This window comes from Aedes aegypti, chromosome 2, assembly GCF_002204515.2.
Source record: "Aedes aegypti strain LVP_AGWG chromosome 2, AaegL5.0 Primary Assembly, whole genome shotgun sequence".
Lineage (NCBI taxonomy): Eukaryota > Metazoa > Arthropoda > Insecta > Diptera > Culicidae > Aedes > Aedes aegypti.
In genome coordinates, this window is record NC_035108.1 from 18,051,600 (window position 1) to 18,070,454 (window position 18,855).

Below are 18,855 nucleotides of genomic sequence, written 5' to 3' on the forward strand. Positions count from 1 at the left end.
TCGCTAAAGTTGTTTAAAAAACAGGTTTTCTTGATGTTTACATGAAATTTCAGGTATGATTTACCAGTTTTTTTTATAATTCACGAAGCATACAAAATAGGACTTTAACTTTCATTTCAGATATAATGTGGTTTAAATTGCACGATAAAATTTAGATATTTTCAACATACTTGCAGTCTTTATACACAATTATTCTTTCCTCCTATATGTCAAAATACAATACTTTTCTAAAGCATTAAAAATAACTTTTGAACATAGAAAGTATTATAAACTTTATTGATATGTATTGTTATACACATTAAGTTTGAATTCTGTGGCAAACTAATCAATTAACATGCCATACAACCTGAAAAACTTGCATGCAAGATGGCTGTAATCGTCAAATTTGACATATTCAACCTATATCTCGAAAACTAGACGTGCTATGATATTTTTGAAAACTGCGATGGATTCAGCAAACCTTAGTAAATAGCGGTATTTTGGTTCTTGAGACAAAAACGTGTTCCGCAGTGTTATAGGGTGCCCCAGAGGGTAGGACTTTACCATACTGCCATTTTGAGACTAACGCAGATACAAATCTGATTTTCACACACTTTCTGCTTTTACTTTACAAGAGTCGTTTATGAATTGTCAGCGATTTTTATCGCTTTCTGTGTTACATATCTGGAAGCTCCTCTCATCAGTTTTGCACAAATTGCATTTTTTCTAAGCGACTTTGTTGCACTAAATTTGCGCTGGGTTATAAAGTACGCACACTAAAAATCTGATAAAAATATATTTATCATTGCCGATACGATAAATGGTCAGACTTTCACTTAGAAATTATAAACTTAATTGTATGAAATGTGAATAAAAACTAAAAATCCGTTTTCAGTTGTGATCGATTTTTGAAAGGATCAAAACCAAGTCCATGTATATCCAATAAAATATGTAAAAATATAAAATTGTTGTTGCCTATCCAAAAGTATAGATATTTGCAATAAGTAAATTTGAAATGAAATAATTTTACTAAACTAGCGATTTTTTAGAATCTTACCATTTTGTCAAATATTTTTTATCGAAACCAAATAGAATTTTAACCAAAAATTCTTGTGGAACAGATTAGACACAATGTACTTAAACTCACCACATCGAAAGTTTTTGAAAAGAACGTTCCTTCTTATTTTTATTATTTTTTGTTTGTTTAGAGGGACTCTACCCAGAAGGGGCATTCGTCTCTATCCCTTTTTATTTAAGTTCCAGCAAAACAAAAAAGTAGGGTTTGTGTAGGCTAGATAATAATGGATTTTCTAAAATCAAAAATTTCAATGTTAACGTTTATTTATTCGAACAAAGTTTTCAAAGGCAGCATTTAAAATGCCCCAATACTTTCTGGGATACCCTATAAATCATCCAAATTGAGTGACGAATCCTAGGAATTTCACCTCTGAAAGAGTTCCTAGAGAAATTTCTAAAGTTGAACCAGGGAAGCTGTAAATGCTGAGAAATTTTATAGAATTAGTTCTATTGTATTTCCTAAAGGAGTTTTAAGAGTAATGTTCTGAAGTGTTCTTAATTGTGAAGCTGGCCTGCAATAATTGTTGTAGTGATTCCTGGCTGTGATTATGCGCCCTTATTGCCCTTGGAGTGTATGAAAATTTCACGAAAGAAAACTTTCCACGGTATTTCAAGAACCCTTCGAAAAATTGTTCAAGAGCACATGAAGAGCTGCAGAAATAGTTGGAGAGCTTTTGTTAATCCCAGATACTTTTATTGTAAAAAGATCAGGATGATCAAGATTATTCTTGGGGGTGTTCTGAAGGTTGTCCAACACAAACAACCAATCGCCAACAATACGTCTCTTAACCAATCGTCTTCAAATTTTCAGAGTATAAAACAAAACATCGTTCCTATATTTTTCCATGTTCACCTTTTTATAATTGCGCTCCAAGTCCAAACACCGTTATCATTCTCTTACGACTCTTCATGAGATTTTGTACAACTTTAGAACTGACAAATGTTCAATGAAACTTACAGTATCTGAATACTACATTACTCAAAATTTCAATCATTTTACCTCTTAAACAAAAAAGTTACAACAATTTATGAGTGTTGCAATTTTAATGTAATTCTCGCGAAACATTACTAAAGGACCTATGTACAAATGAGAGATTCTCTCCTCTCTCGTTCTCTTTCGATTATAACAGTGGAATACTAAAGCTTTTAAGAAGTTTTTCACTACAGATCGAAAGGCAATTTCCTTGACTAGAGTTTCATACAAAAAACGCAACAGAAGAGGTTAAGGTGACACATCTCGGAATCCAAACATGGCAGATACAATGGCCGGCTTGTGACCCTACTCACGATTTCAAAGGCACTAATCTGTTGAAATAATGAACGTACACGGTCAATCTTCTTATTTTAAGCTTTCTGTCAGTGCACAAAGCTAAAATAGGAATTACATTGTGGTTAGATGCCTCTTTCGCGAGATTTGTGCCTTCAAAGTTTTGGTACATTATTGAATTATGATTCCAAGCTGTTTCACCTTAATGTGACTCAGTTATTGATCAAAGAGAAAGTAAACAAAGAGAGTCTCTCAAATGTACATAGGTCCTTTAGTAATGTTTCGCGAGAATTCTTTATGTTATTCTGAAAAAAAGGGGACGGTATGGCAATTATGCTGCATACAAGTTTTTAAATATTTGTATGGTCTATGAGGAAGGCGGATAAAATTTTATCCAAGTAGTTTTGAACAGTTCTATGCTGGAACACTCGATTATTGTTTGCTTTATTACCGTGATGCTACCATATTTCGCGCGCACTCCTAATTTCGCTCACTGCCATTTTATTCATATTTCTTGATACAAATTGGACTACATTATTGCATGTTATGTAACCATGATTGAAGTAGAATTATTCAAAATACTAGCTAAAAAAATTTCTTTCGCAAAACATGTTTAAAATGTCAGTGAGTGAAATTAGGAGCGCGAGTGAAATATAGGTGATTAACGGTATTATTAGCGGTGATTAACGGAATTACTGAAGGAACTATACGATCATATGAAAATTCCAGGAATAAAGACATTCGTAGACGAATCACGAACAATTTCTGGAGCAATCTTCAAGGTGTAGGAATTTCTAGAGGCATGCTTGTACGGTCCTATAACACTTCCCCGAATACCATTACCCCGAAAACCATCTCCCCGAAAACCAGTACCCCGAAAACCATTACCCCGAATGCAACGTTACCCCGAATGACACATTACCCCGAAAACCATTACCCCGAATGGTAAATTACCCCGAAAACCAGTTCCCCTAATACGACACTTCCCCGAAAATGAGTGATGCACTTCAAGAAATTCTTCAAGGAAGCTCGCGAATTTGAGCCTGAAAGTTTTCGGCTTAGTAACTACAGTTATCTCTCCCTAACTCGATATTGAAAGGATCATCGAGTTAGGGAGGTATCGAGATACAAAACACATTTTTTTCAATTTTCGAAATTTTGATTGTTTCGACAAAGTACATTTAAAATAGTAAATTAAATGTGAAAAATAGTAAATTTTTTGTACATTTGCCAACGTGACACTTTTTGCATAGTCTTCAAAATTTTAATTTTTTATCACCCTGAAATGACTTGTGAACCTTCATTTTACTATCACTATAATCATAATTATCAAATTTATGAAATTTATGAACATTTGGAGAATATTTGGAAATTTCCATGAAAATATCGAGTTAGAGAGGTAAACTTGCATAGGAAACTGAAACAGATCGCATCGAGTTAGGGAACATCGAGTTAGAGAGGTTTCGACTTACAGAGGGATCAAAGTATGCTAGATTGAAGGGACCGCGCATTCCATCGAGTTAGGGGAAATATCGAGATACAGAATATCGAGTAAGGGAGAGTTAAGTTACTACTATTCCTATTGGTGATTTTTTATTCTTTCAAACATCGGCTGTTCTTTCGAGGTTGTATAATGGCAGTGTAAAAATTTAAATCAATGATTTTCTCTTCATTGAGTTATAGGCTGTTCTTTCGAGTTGTACCGTTTGAGTTGAAGTTTGAGCAATAGCGGTAAAAAAATCGACTGACAAAATTGTCTTGAGCGAAATTCAAAGTTGGCAGTGACTTCAAAAAATAAATGAAAATAAGCCCCTGCATTACTTGTCTGTATTACATCTTGTCAGTATTACAATTTCCAAGAAGAGATTTGTCCTTCTTTTAGTTATCGGCTATTCTTTCGGAAGTTGCACTAACAAAGTGATTGTTGGCATCATAATTATTGACGCTTTCAACAGTGATTTTTTTCTTCTTTTATCATAGGCTGTTCTTTAGCGATGTACTTTTGAAATAGTGGTCAGTTTAAAATCAGTTAACATTTTCATCTGACATTTTTCAAACCATAGTCTAATGACATTTTAGAATATGTTGAACTCGCATTGCCTCCAGCAATATAAAAATATAATTATACATTAACAAATAATATAACGCTTTTGAAAGAGGGCGGGAAATGTATCTAATATTAACATGTCAGCATTATCATCAGTTCGAAAAATGATTTATTGCTGTGAACACAATCATTCTCACAAAATCAAGTACACGCCTGTGAGTAAAATTTGGGTTCTCACCTGGCTCATGAAGAATAGCTGTTGATTAAAAGAATAATAAATCTTTGATAACATTAAGAACAAAAATTCAAATGAAAATCAAAATTCTATGAAATAGGTATATGGGATTCATTTGTCGGATCTTCAATTTTTCGTGCCAAGAAAATTCGGGGTTATGGTCCATTCGGGGAAATGGTATTCGGGGTAACGGACTATTCGGGGTAATGGTTTTCGGGGTATTGGTTTTCGGGGTACTTGACCATTCGGGGTATTGACTTTCGGGGTGATGGTTTTCGGGGTAATGGTATTCGGGGAAATGTTATAGGATCTGCTTGTACAATTCTCGTGGAGATTCTTGATAGAAATACTTAAAGCAATACTTAGAGGAGGAGTATGCAGAAATATCGATACGAATCTTTTGTAGAGTTATTTGACCAATTCATTTCATTCTCAAACAATTAGTAGTTTCGCTTAACAGATCTTTGGAAACAAAACTTGGGGAAATGCAGTTTTTGATTTTTGTGCTAGATGGCCAGCATACGAAAAAAATGATGAAACTTTATTTTTATTCAAAAATATCTACCTTTCGTTCCACCAAAAATTCCAGGAATAATCTGCGGATCGGAACCGGACCACACATCGTTGACGCGGATCCGCCGTTCCCGGGAGAGTCTCGATTCGGGCGAGATTGATCCCTCGGAGGAGGAGTGCATCGAGATCCTGGAAACCACCTCGATGGACGAGGAGTACCGAATGCTCCAATCGGATCTGTGCTTTTACCCGCTAACGCTATCCTCCAATGGGGGAGGAGGAGCAGATGGACAGAGCACCAGCAGCAGTACCATCGGCGGAAGTGGAAGCGGAGGCACCCGAGACAGTCGAAGTGCCAAGTCGTTCGAGAGTGGTGGCTCTCAGTCTTCCACTGCTGACCCGGTCCCCGTTAGCGAAAAGATGCGCTATCGGGAACAGAACATAAACCGAGCTGCCATCATGCTGGAGACGATTTGTGTCCCGATCGATTACGAGGACGGACCCGGTGAGGAAAACGAAGGACCTGTGGCGGATGCCACCGGTGAGGATGAAGTGGACGCCGCTACGCCTATTGTGGGCGAGAGCAGGTCAATCGTTTCCGTGGGGGAAGGGGAAGCGATCACGCCTGTGGTGGAGTCGAAGGAAGCAGTTCCAGCAAACCCTGTGCCAAGTACTACTAGCCAAAAGAGCGACCAAAAGAATGAGATCATCTTCCGAAACTTTTTCGGCGCTACCAAGAATGCCATTTTTAGAACAGCCCAGAGCATTATCGATAATCACGAGAAGAAGAACGCGAAGAACAAGGAAAAGGACGAGGAGAAGGTGAAATCTCCTACAGAGATTTCCAAGAAGCGAGAGTTTGGAGTTCTGCGTTCGAGAATGAGGAAATCGGAAGCATCAAACAGCAGTAGCAGTGCTGCTGCCATTAACAGTAGTAGTACTGTACCGACCATTACCAACAACAACAACACATTGAGTCCAGAGCCGCTGCAATCTCCTGAAGCGGAAATCAAAAGTCTTTCAAAATCATCGTCCACTAGTTCGTTAAAAGTACCGGGCGTCGCGGTTGCCACCTGCATAAACCCAAAGGAAATCATCGAACCTCAACTCAAGACCGAACGGGGCCAAAGCGGTTTGCTAAGGTTCTTCGAATCCCCGGTCTTCAATATCCACTTTGCCGTCCACTACCTGTTCTACTCGAAAGAACCGGGTGTCCTCAGTTTCATCGGTAACAAAATTTTCAGCTTCCCCGACATCGAAGTCGACCTGTACATCCCTCAGCTGATCGTGATGTACATGCAAATTGAAGAGCTTTCGGAAGTCCTCGATCCGTACCTGGTCTACCGGTGTCGAAGATCCGTAGATTTCTCGCTGAAATGCGTCTGGCTTTTGGAAGCCTACAACTTCAACATGGGTATGCTGAGCAATAACGGAAATTCCATTCGGAAGCACTTGTGCCTGTTGAAGGAACTTTATCCCAAGCGAGAACGGAAGCAACACCTCAAAGCAATGGAATCCCTTCCACCTACTGTCGACACCGTCAAAAAAACTCACCACCGGTCCCAATCGGATGCTACCGGTCTTATGGGATCACTTTCCCTAAACCCCAGGCTATATCCATCGTTAGCTAAGCCACTCTGCCTCGGAGATCTGAGTAGTGGACGTGCGTTTGACAACGGTTGCCTATGTTTCGAATCCGTTCGGGGCACGGTCAACGATCTGCTCGGTCAGCAAACGATCTGCTCATGTGGAGCCCCCAAACTGACCCCGGAACGGGAATTCATGAAATCCCTCATCGACATTGGTCGGATGCTTACCTCCCTGCAGACCAAAATCGAAAAGACTTCCCGGCTGAGGATACTCCTCAACCTCATCAATAAAAACCTCCCGGCCCGGGTATGGCTTCCATTACACTCCGAAACGCCGCACCACGTCGTACGGATAACGGAGGAGAAAACTGCCGTATTGAACTCCAAGGACAAAACACCCTACATCATCTACGTGGAAGTCGTCGAGGTGAACGACATCTACACTTCACCGGTCATTCCGAAAATGATGCCAACTCTGAGGCACACCAAAAGCGAGGAACGGTTGGACAGTGGCGCCCAACCGAACGCCTCGTCCGAAACCAACATTCCTGCTGCAACTGGCACCGGTGCGGCAACTGGCAACCAAGTGCAACCTGCCGTCAAGCTACGGGTATCGAAAATGTCCGAGTGCTCGAATGGAGGCGAGTTGGCTTCGCCCAATGCCCACATTGGAGGTTACTCGTCTTCGGGCAACCTGGGGGTGTACGACTTCGGCTTCACCGAGGACGACGTTTGGTCCCAGGAGGACGACGAGATCACGGCGCAGTACCTGAATCTGCACAAAAGCCTCTCGGAGCGGGACAGCCTGTCGCAGTTTTCGATGGATTCGTACGATTCGCGAGAGCAATGTGAGTAATTGGATGGGTGGGGGTTGGGAACATGAGTGATTGACTTTTTGATTTCCAATTCCAGCGACCCCGGCAGTGTTCAACATCGGTGAGGTTCGAAATCGGCACTGTGCCAATCTGAGTTCGGAGAGCACACGGCCGTTTAGCAACGATCCGGAGGATCCATCGGCTGCAGTACTGAAGGTAAGTGTGGGTTTGAAGGGAAATTGGGATGCCATGTCTCGAATCTAATGAACTGTTGTTTTTTATGTAGGAGCCTTGGCACGAGAAGGAGCGACAAATCAGGGAAAGTTCACCCTACGGTCATCTGCAGAACTGGAAGCTGCTATCGGCGATCGTCAAATGTGGCGATGATCTGCGGCAGGAACTGATGGCCACGCAGTTACTAGAGGTAAGTTAATTTGATTCCTTGTTAGCTACAGTGTAGCGTCACGCCATTGAAGGGCGTATTGCATCTTCGTCGATACGTCTTGAGCGATACTCTTCCAGTCGCCTCTTACAATGTCCACGCTTATTAAGAAGGTGGAAATCTGCAATCACACCCCTGAGAAGGTATCTCAGGGAGTGTGGGATATCGCACCACCGACGATCTACTAAAACCAGGAGCCCATGCACTGTAAGTGAGCAATTATCGCTGAATTGATCAAGTGATGAGAAGAGTGCACAGACATTACCCTATGCCTCAGAACCTTATCTCCTCGGAACCACCTTACGATATTTCTCCGAGGAGGGGCCAGTGCATATAGCACTTAACACAGCCTCGGCAAGGCTAACCCTCTACAGACGACTCTTGGTCGGCGAGCCATAGGCGATGCAATTATAGCATAATGTAAGCGACAATCGTGGTTACTGCATTCCAGCACTCGGCAGACGCACACATTCTCTCTATTATATTGTCGGGGGACGTGTCCCCACCGCATGTAGCATGCATGCGATCTCTCACAACAATGAAACGGGGAGTAAAACAACAATAACTCCCAAACGGAATGAGATAGAGGGTTTTTTCACTCACCGAATTACGCATTTTTCAAAGCTCTAAAAGTGTTTCATAGACTACTTTGATGAGAAATTTGAATTGAAAACTCTAGAGCCAGAAAACCAGTTTTTTTCGGACCACCCTATGTCGTCGTAGGAAAATAGCTCTAAATCGGTCAATTTAAGAGATACAAAAAAACTTTTTTGGCATAGTTGCTTAAAATTGAATGGTCTACAACTTTGCTGAAGCATGTATAATATAATTTCTGCAAATAATGTGAAAATGTGGTCCACCATAATTTTCAATAACACCAAACAAAGGGCCTTACTAATACAAACAACTTTGTAGAAGGCCTTTTTTGTCTAATGTTTCGTTCTAAATCTCAAAATGCATCTTTCCGCGTAAAACTGATTCCTGGACCACTGTGCAATGTTCTACGTGGTATGTATTGTCGTATGTCACCTATGAATCCCTGGGCTGGATGGATTCTGCAACGAAATCAAGCTTTCCAACATAACGGAGAAAAAATATTAGTTATTACAACCAATTATCAGTTTATTTCAAACAAAACTTTAGTTTGAAATATGCACAAACAAAATTATGATTGATTCAACTAAATGCACCGTTTGAAACAAACTAAGATTTCATGTTGTTCGTACCAATACATTCAAGATAATTTCAACAAAATCTTAGTTTGAAACAACCAAAAAATGTTGACAGTTCATGAAACAACCAATTTTGTAGGTTGTTTCAAACTAAGAACAGTGGTTTGATTTAAACAAGAATCAATTTAAAATAAACAAATATGCTGGTTGATTTCACCTATTTTTTGGTTTTGATGAGGTACTGATCTGTGTTTTATGTTTTCATTATTGATATTGATGAAAACAAACATATTTTATGAGGTATATTATATTATTCATTTAGGTTTCGTAAAGTAGATGTCTTCAAAGATAATTATTACATATCATAATTCCTGAAACACCAGGCTCTTGCTTTCGAAAACTGCACGCCCTTATCTTCTGGAAATTTTCTGCCATGACGCATACTTTCTCCAATCTGAAATGATATATAACAAAATGTTTTTATCTGCACATAATGTTTTTATCAGCAAAATCTGTCTTACCATTCTGCTTCGGAATTCAACAGAAAAATGAAGGGTTAGCCGCAGCATTTCTCGTTCGTTATAGGATCTGGAAAAAACAACAAAAGTATTGAATGAACAAAGTATAGAATAATAGAATAATTACTCAAATTACCTTCACAAGCAACTCCAGTTGAAATGCTTATCACTGGGAACAAATTGCAGTTACTTAACATATTTGAGTTGACCAGTTTTGCTTTCGTAGAAACAACACATGAAGTTGGTTAGTTTCAAACTGAAATTTTGGTTGTTTCTAATCCAAATAAAATCTAAGTTTGATTCAACGTACAATTTTCGTCGAACCAACCCATTATTCTATTTTGACACCTAGAGAAACAAATAACCTAATTTTTAGTAAAATCAAACCAGCCGTTTGTAGAAACAACCTAAAAGCTTAGTTTGAAACAACAATTATTCACATTATAACGACACAAGATTTCATATTGAAACAACCTAATAAACAAATTAGTTTTAAACAAAACAATGAATTCGGAACAACAAATTTTGGATTTAAAATAACAATATTTGCAGTTTGAAATTCAACAAACATGTTGGTTGTTTCAAACTAGGGCGTTTTTTCTCCGTGATCCTATTTTTTCTCGAGGTGTCTAATAATTGTTTTCTATCCTCTGAACTGAATTTCTCCTCTGAACTGATGTAGACAGTAGAAGTAATAAATGCCTTAACCATCAACAGGCATTACATCGCAATTAAGGTGTTTGTAGAAGTGCTGCTTCCACCTTTCGATTATCACAATTTCGTGCATCAAAATTCTGCTATTTTTACTCTGTTCGTCTTGGTTTGCCATACGATGCTTGATTCATCTATTTCAGCAGTAGGCAATCTTGTGAAAAAACTAAAAAAGTGAAGACAACTGTAGGTTGAGTAACCCTAATAGGATATTTCTGAGCTGATCGCAGCCTCCTGGATGTTTTAAGGTTTCAAGATTTCCAACCCAAGTAACATTTTTAGCTGAGCTACAGTTTATTCAGCTAAAATATACTTATTTGGGCTGACTAAACTGTTACTCGGCTACTAATGTTTCTAGGGAAGTACGCAACAGCAACTATACTACATATATTACGTATTGTATTATGTAACAATAAATGCAAGAGATCTCACCTTCAAATCTTCCAATTCCGTTCGCAGATGTTCCAGCTGATTTGGAAGGAGGAGAACGTGGACCTGTGGGTGCGCCCGTACAAGATCGTCTGTCTGTCGAACGACTCGGGCCTGATCGAACCGATCCTCAACACCGTCTCGCTGCACCAGATCAAGAAGAACTCCAGCAAGAGCCTGAGCGACTACTTCGCCGACGAGTACGGTGGTGACTCGGAGGATTCGGACCGCTTCCGGACGGCCCAGCGCAACTTTATGCAGTCCTGTGCGGCGTACTGTTTGATTTCCTACCTGTTGCAGGTCAAGGATCGGTGAGTAGTTTCTCTACGGTGGATTTCGAGAACTCGTCAATGAATGTGCGTTTCTTCCAAACAGTCACAACGGCAACATCCTGCTTCATTCCGACGGCCACTTGATTCACATCGACTTCGGGTTCATCCTCAGCATATCTCCCAAGAATTTGGGTAAGTTAGGCTAAAAGATGTTCGTTATGTCCTTACTTAATCAAATTCTCCTAATTCTCAGGTTTTGAACAATCGCCCTTCAAGTTGACGCCGGAGTTCGTCGACGTGATGGGTGGACCTTCGTCCGAGTTGTGGCTGGAGTTCAAGTACCTGCTTTTGGAGGGACTGAAAGCCGCGCGGAAACACATGGATCGCATCATCAACATTGTGGAGATCATGAGAAGCAGTGAGTGTTTCTGCGAAGTTCGCATTTTTTTTGCGATTTAATAATTCGATTTTTATGTAACAGGCTCGCAGTTACCGTGCTTCAAGAATGGCTGCTCAGGTACGGTGCGCAATCTGCGCAACCGATTCCACATCAACCTGACGGAGCAGGAGCTGGAGCGCAAGGTCGAACAGCTGATCCAGGATTCGCTCAACTCCTTCACGACCAAACTATACGACAGCTACCAGTACTTCACCAATGGCATTTTGTGAGAGCGATTTTTCATGAAGATCTAAGCATGCGGTGTGATTGGGTGTGGAATACCACTCGCAGTAGGCGTAAATCATAGATGGCCATGGGTTGAAGGAGATAATTATAAATGAAAAAGTACAAAAAGAAGTTTCTATTGATGTTTCCTTTGTTTTTCGATTTGTAACAAAAATATACACATTTATTACCAATCTAATGATAGTTGATGTACGCGCGGAAGCATATGTTTACTGATTCTATTGATTCTAGATTGCCTGCGGTTTGGAGGAGCGCAAATGGAACGCTGCTTGATGTATGTGTTTGTAAATTTTCGTGTAAATATAGTCAGTAGGGGAAAGTCAAAATTCGTAGCTTAGTAAAACAGAGTATGTATAAATCGAATGGTGGTTTTTCTGTGAAAAGCCTCCTTGTCTTCTGAATGTTTTAATCACTTGGAAACCTGCAAGGACATTTTTTGTATGATACATGGGAGGGAAATTATGAAACCTAGCATTACTTGGGGTATGAAACGGGGAAGAATTTAATCAATGCAAACAAATCGACTTGGGTGGGTGCAAATGACACATTTAAATTTTAATCTTAAGCAGACTTTATTCCACGTACGGTTTTAAGACAGTCGTATTTTTGTGCATATTGAACAATCTAGGTGGATACAGTGAATTTAAAAGTCTATTCCACTTTAAGATAGGGAAGAAAGGAATGATGAAACACATATTTGTACTATTTTATGCAAAGAGCGAACTATAGTCGCTTGAATATTTTATTTACGAACTCACATCATTTAATTCAAAGGACACTGAATTTCGAGGCAAAGTCGCCCAATTATACTCATAACGTGCTAGCGAATGTGCGATTGGTTAAATATTGATTATAAGATCTAATTTTGTTCGCTTCGAGTACAGGAAACTCTACTTATTGCTATCAATGTGTAAGCTTGTTAAGTTGGCTGTTCTGATTTTCCCTGGAAGGAACATGGCGCGACTTTACAATTTTCCGTTGCCATGGTGACATTTGACTGTTCAAAGCACATAGCCAGCTACGTTATTCTTATATCATCGTCAACCACATAAAATCTAACAAATCCTATCCGTTTTTTATTCAGCTGTTAGTTGCAATTTAATGTTCGCCTCGAGTGTAAATATACCTTGCACAGTCATACGATAGAAACATTCTTTTGACACAACCCTCGAAGAGTTGGTTTTACCTTTATATTCCTGCAACGTGGTATAAATATATTATAGTTAAATACAATCACATTTCTATCAAAAATATACACTTTAGTCTACTGCATATAACACTAAATCTTATACGTACACACGCTTCACCTTCCACTATTAGACTTTTTTCATTTTTCTCTGATAGTTGAAAACAAACGTTAAAATTGAAAACTTGGAAAAAGCTTACCTACTACCAACCTATTATGCAAACGACGGAAATATACTCAAACCATGAACGGAAGCGTAATGTCACGCTCAATATGCATTAAAACTTGAACCAACCAGAATACTCTTTGTCATGGAGGAACGAAACGCGTGACTTATCCTAATAACAGAGTCAACAACAGCCAAACTGCACTTCTTGAGAGCTCGTCAGATCGTTTTCCACAAGCTTATTTTTACTAAAGAAAAACTCCTTCTTACCACACATGTTCTCGTGAAACTTATTAACTGAAAAAAGTCCTATATTTATTGACTGTAACTACGCAGAACCAGGCTCCTTTGGCGAAAGGGGAAGAAGGGGAAGCAAAAAATAAATAAAAACGCTGAGTCGCAAATCTTGACCCCGGAGGAGTAAATACCTTTTTTTTGCGCGTAAATATTAAGATTATTGATTAGTTTCAGGTAATTGATAATGATTAATAACTACAGCAAATATTTGGAACCTAATGTAAGCAAGTACATATAAAGAATAATAAATACTGATAATGATATCTGAAGGGAGCATGGTGCGGTCCGACGGGAGTAGAACGAAAGAACTTCCTTCGCAACTGAGCGTGGCTTTCCGAAGAAACTTATCAGGCAGGTTCGTTCGATGCTGAATGGCTTGAAATCTAACTTTCTAATTTGTAGACCAACTTTTAAAAATCATAAACTGATAAAAATCGATGATTCTTCAGCAGTTCACGAATTCAAAGTAATAAATCTTAATTCTCATAGGTGTTATTATCGCGGAAAAGAATAGTTCTGTGCGCTCACGTGCTGGAAGTATGTTGATAGGGGAAGTGGTGGTAAAATGAACAGGGGTGGTAAAATGAACACCGTGCCTTTTACCGAGAAAAAACAAATTTTGATGAATTTTTATCACGCACGGACGATTTAGAGCATAAATCTCAGTGTTCAAGTTGATACGTAGGTCAATTTAAGTGAAAATATCAACGAAATCTAAGATTTTAGAAAACCATGTTTGAAAATTAGAACTGACATAACTTTTAACTCGGACGACTTGAGGTTTTTCAGTGAGGATAATATCGTTATGATATGATGTCAAATCTGATACCTTTAGAATTCTTTTTGAATGGGTTACAATCATTAATGGATGTATTTTCGGTGGGGCAATGAAAATTTTCAGAAATATTTGTTTTGTCCACGTTTTTTGCAAGGTGTTCATTTTACCATCAACCGCTGTTCATTTTACCAACATAGTGCAGGTAAAATGAACATTTGCATCGCTTTTTGATAGCGATGAAAACATGTGAAAATTTAGCTATTTTAGTCTGAATCCATGTCACTGCTATAGATTACATCCCTATTTTTGATGTTGTGCGATAGAACTAAACAAATTCCTCGTTTTTCTATCAGAAACAAGATGATTTCCTTAAGGTGTTCATTTTACCACCCCTTCCCCTACTTTTTCAGCTATGTTAGTGCAAAACTAGAAGATTTTCATTAATATGAAATCATTAGATTGTTTGGCAACAATCATCAGTGAGTCCAGTAAATAGTGTTTTATTCAAGTTCATGATTTCATGAGAAATTTGTGTTATTTTTGCGTTTTACTTAATTGTCGCTCTTTTTGTAAACGGGACACACGATACCTTCCATCCCCTCCTCCATCTTGGAAATAACCCAGTGCAGCGCACTTGCCAGTGGATGACTACCGTATTAGCAGCTCGCTTGGTAGTTGGTCCACTCCAGCAGCTTTGTTGTTTGTTGTCTAATCAGAGTTCCTACCTTTTCCTTCACGCGTGCTCCCAAAGCCACCTTTCGACCACCTCACGTTCGTTCGTGAGAAAATTGTCGTCACTTGGGTTAATTCTACGAGTGGCGTGTGGCGTGATGTGACAATTGTCGGTGTCGTATAGCGAGGTGACAATTGTCGACTCGGGTGAAGTGACTTTCCATTTGATTTACACGGCGAGTCACTTCACTCGAGTCGACAATTGTCACCTCGCTATACGACACCGACAATTCTCACCTCACACCACTCGTAGAATAAGCCAAATCGGCTTGTGGCACGAATCCTTTGAGCGAACGGTTCAGCTTTTCGTTAAACTTCCATGTGTCTTTAGTGCGGAACAGCTCTTCCATCGCTTCGCGATCTCGTACTTCTTGCTGGCGTTTCTTCTCCGAAAGATCGAGTTTTCTCTGTTCCGTGCCTCGTTCCCTCTTGTGAGGGGTTGCAGCATTCGTGCCTATTCTGCGCGGCGTATGAGGTGACACGAGTCGAATGAGGTGACAATTGTCGACTCGCTCCCATTTGAATAACATTAGTCGTCTCACGTCACTCGCCGTGAGAGCGACTCGTTTCGACTCACACACCGCGCAGAATAAGCACAATTCTCGACCATGGTGCATTCTTCTCGTACACGCAGCGAACTGGACTATCGAATTTCATACATTTTGCCTTACACGCAGCGAACTGGACAATCGAATTTCATACATTTTTGTGCTTATTCTGCGCGGCGTGTGAGTCGAAACGAGTCGCTCTCACCGCGAGTGACGTGAGACGACTAATGTTAATCAAATGAGAGCGAGTCGACAATTGTCACCTCATTCGACTCGTGTCACCTCACACGCCGCGCAGAATAGGCACGTTTGCCTTATGAAAGGTGGAACGGTTATTGCAATACGAACGCTTTATGTATCGTTTTAGCATCACTCCACATCAAGTCGTCGATAGGCGCGTGGTGTACGCTCGGGCCTATCGATCGCAAGGCTCTTGGTTCGATTCCAGGTTGCCGCGTAAACGTTTTTTGTTTTCAAATTCTGGTTTCAGAGGGCAAATTTATGAAAATCAACCCGATTTGTTGTGGCGAATCTTATGGGTTCCTATGTTTATCGATAGTCCATTTGCCTGAGTGCAATTGTTTTTACAGATTATATGGTCGGCCTAGGGCCTTTCAATCTTAGTCAGCTTCAATTATGAGATGGTTTACTTTAAAAACTTGAAGTTGCTCTACAGTGTCCCAACTAACATTTAGTGCAAATGTAAACATTCTCTAGGCCCTCTTTATACGGCTTTATGCTGAGTAAAGGCGCTGTACATACGAACGAAAACTTCTATGCGATCCTTTCTTTTACCAACAAATCTGGCGAATCTACTCAGCTACTTTTAAGCTGTGTTGGCAGCTTTTATTCATACCGATCATTGCTCTATCTCGACAGTTATACGACAAGTAGCTGTGTAACATCTTCGGAAGGCGCTTTCTCAACCATTTTCGCAACTGTTGAATAATTATTATACAGCTTCGCTGTATTATCGATTAAATATTATTTTCAAGCTGTTTCACAGCTTCCGGAATTCATATCATAAGTATCTGAATTTAATGTTCCCAACGTTACCTGCCACCGCTTGGAATCGAACTCACGATCTCTGCATCCACAAGTCTCGACGCTGTCCTTGTTGCCACCACAGTCTATATCGAAAGGCAAAGAAAACACACCGTTTCGTTCTACATCGAAAACAATTCACACAATATTTTATAATGATCGTAAAAGATGCCATAGCCGCGCTTACACCACTTCATCAGGCTGTAAAAGGGTGCGAAACGTCAAACGCAATGTTTACATCCAACAAGCTGAGTAGATGCGCCACAAGTTGTTGTTTTACAGCATACTGCTGTATGCTCGCTGTATAACTAACGACAAAGCGCTTCTTAAATATATATTGAGCAGCATAACAAATCATATTGTATAGAAGCAGCCGGATTGATGATGGCGAGTTTTATTCCACATCATTAGGTTGCTATCTTTTACGGTGTTGAGTTACAGCTTAGTGAAAGCAGCAAAAGCGATTACTGTCAAAATTTATTCAGCTAAGATTTGTAGCTGCAAAACGTTTGCGTTACAGCTGTATTAACGCTAATCGTTCTATTTTTGACAGCTTTCATTTTTTGCTGCGTTCGCTGCTTCATTTCAACTGTTATACCGTCAAGCTACCATTCACCGTGCATTTAAGAAAAATTTGCACTTCAAAAAATTATATAACTTTTCCAAATAATTTGAAGCGAACTAGAATACCACTACCTAGCGTGCAATTAAATAATAATTCAGGGAAAAATCTAAAACTAGTGATGCATAACAAAAAATTACTCAAAAATTATGTTTGAAAATGTCATGTTAAGGTCGCCTCGTACTGTTCTATGTCACCATTTACCGTGCACACTGGTGCACCATTCACCGTGCGTATAGTTTTTGTCATGATTTAATTTTGTATCTTGAAGAAACGTTGTTGATGGAGCAACTATGCTGCTAGTAGTGTGCACACTAATTTTTAAGAGTATTAAAATCATCATTAACAATAAAAACCATAAAAAGTTTCAAAATTGGCTGAATAATTATTTTTTTATTGAAATCGTTATAAGAGGTTTGACTGTATTGTCCAAACCATTCCATGTTCACTCAAAAACTAAATATGGAGTAGTTTATTGGCCACATAACAACAAATTTAATATTACCGAATGATTTCATTCATTTTACACTAATGCACGGTAATAGGAAGCATATATATTGAAAAGGATCCATTCACCGTGCATTTGGGTTTCGACTGAAAAACAATAAAAAATTCTAATTTGCATAAAATGTCATTGCTCATACGATGAAATACATCTTACTAAAAGTATCAAAAACGAAAACTAGCTGAAATTTTGAAAAAATTCATACTATATCGTTAAAATGTAAAATGTGAATTTTTGGTGTTTGTACTAAGAGTGTTGAAAAATCTTATTATCAAACAGAATTCACATGATTTTGACTACATAAACTAGGTTTTGGTCACAAAATGCTTTGTGACAAGAACTATTTCGTTTCATCAGTTATCTTATTTTGCTGACAAAAGAAACATTTGTGAAAATTGTATGAATATTCTGTAGGAATTTGTATATGTGCACGGTGAATGGAGGCCGCACGGTGACTGGTGACTTAACGGTATCAAGGTTTGAAAAATCATAACTAGCATTTGGAAAATCTAAACCACTTGCTATTACCACTACTTGAAGGCTAATTCTATTCTGTTAAAGTTTGTCGAACACGCTAATAAGATCAAATTGAGTTTTAACATTGTTTGATCGTGATTTGTTTTCCGAAGTACCCTGAAATCACAGTTTTTTGAATGTATATGGTACAAAAAACACACATTGACATTTTTTATTCAGACAATAGTCAACGGGAATAGAACATTGTAAAGATATGAATTCATTAACCATTAACAGCTTACATATTACCTAAGGCAATAAATTACAAAAAATGCCCAAAGATCGAGCACTGCATCGCAACTTGATGATAGTTAAATCACGCATGACATATTGATATCAGCAGAGCTTCTAGACTAAACGTCTGGTTTGGTTAGTGGTAACAGTAGGAATGATGAAAATTTTATTACATACTAATCATGGCATACTACAGCTTGTTGTCCTAAGTTGCTATGCAAAGTGGTCGGTTGCTATCTAACACGCCCGCTCAACCGAACAATCCTAACTTATCTCTAAGTGTCTCAAATGGTCCACGCGCCAAACCTTTGGTGAACAGGTCTGCTACCTGTTGGCCTGTTGGTATGTAGTGGATCTTGAACAGCCCTTCCTGCAGCTTTTCACGGATGAAATTGTAGCGTATGTCCACATGTTTCATTCGCTTGTGGTCACGGGGCTCCTCGGCAATACAGATGCAGGATTGGTTGTCTTCGAAT

General features: G+C 39.2%; 1 protein-coding gene and 1 long non-coding RNA gene across 3 annotated transcripts in view; one reads left to right on the plus strand and one right to left on the minus strand.

The window, feature by feature from the left end:
• The window catches only part of LOC5571764 (phosphatidylinositol 4-kinase beta), a 401,531-nt gene extending 387,862 nt beyond the window's left edge, over nucleotides 1-13,669 (plus strand). For both annotated transcript variants that reach the window (XM_021840061.1, XM_021840062.1), the window contains 7 exons: nucleotides 5,195-7,555; nucleotides 7,620-7,738; nucleotides 7,809-7,946; nucleotides 10,825-11,105; nucleotides 11,170-11,258; nucleotides 11,320-11,484; nucleotides 11,548-13,669. In XM_021840061.1, the coding sequence (XP_021695753.1) occupies nucleotides 5,195-7,555; nucleotides 7,620-7,738; nucleotides 7,809-7,946; nucleotides 10,825-11,105; nucleotides 11,170-11,258; nucleotides 11,320-11,484; nucleotides 11,548-11,735 (3,341 nt within the window). In that variant the 3' untranslated portion in view covers nucleotides 11,736-13,669. The remainder of the gene's footprint in view (nucleotides 1-5,194; nucleotides 7,556-7,619; nucleotides 7,739-7,808; nucleotides 7,947-10,824; nucleotides 11,106-11,169; nucleotides 11,259-11,319; nucleotides 11,485-11,547) is intronic.
• On the minus strand, nucleotides 9,426-10,818 carry LOC110675361. The gene is made up of 3 exons (XR_002499402.1): nucleotides 9,791-10,818; nucleotides 9,658-9,724; nucleotides 9,426-9,590 (listed from the first exon to the last, which is right to left on the minus strand). It is a non-coding gene; the product is annotated as an uncharacterized LOC110675361 (long non-coding RNA).
• Nucleotides 13,670-18,855: the final 5,186 nt, after the last annotated feature.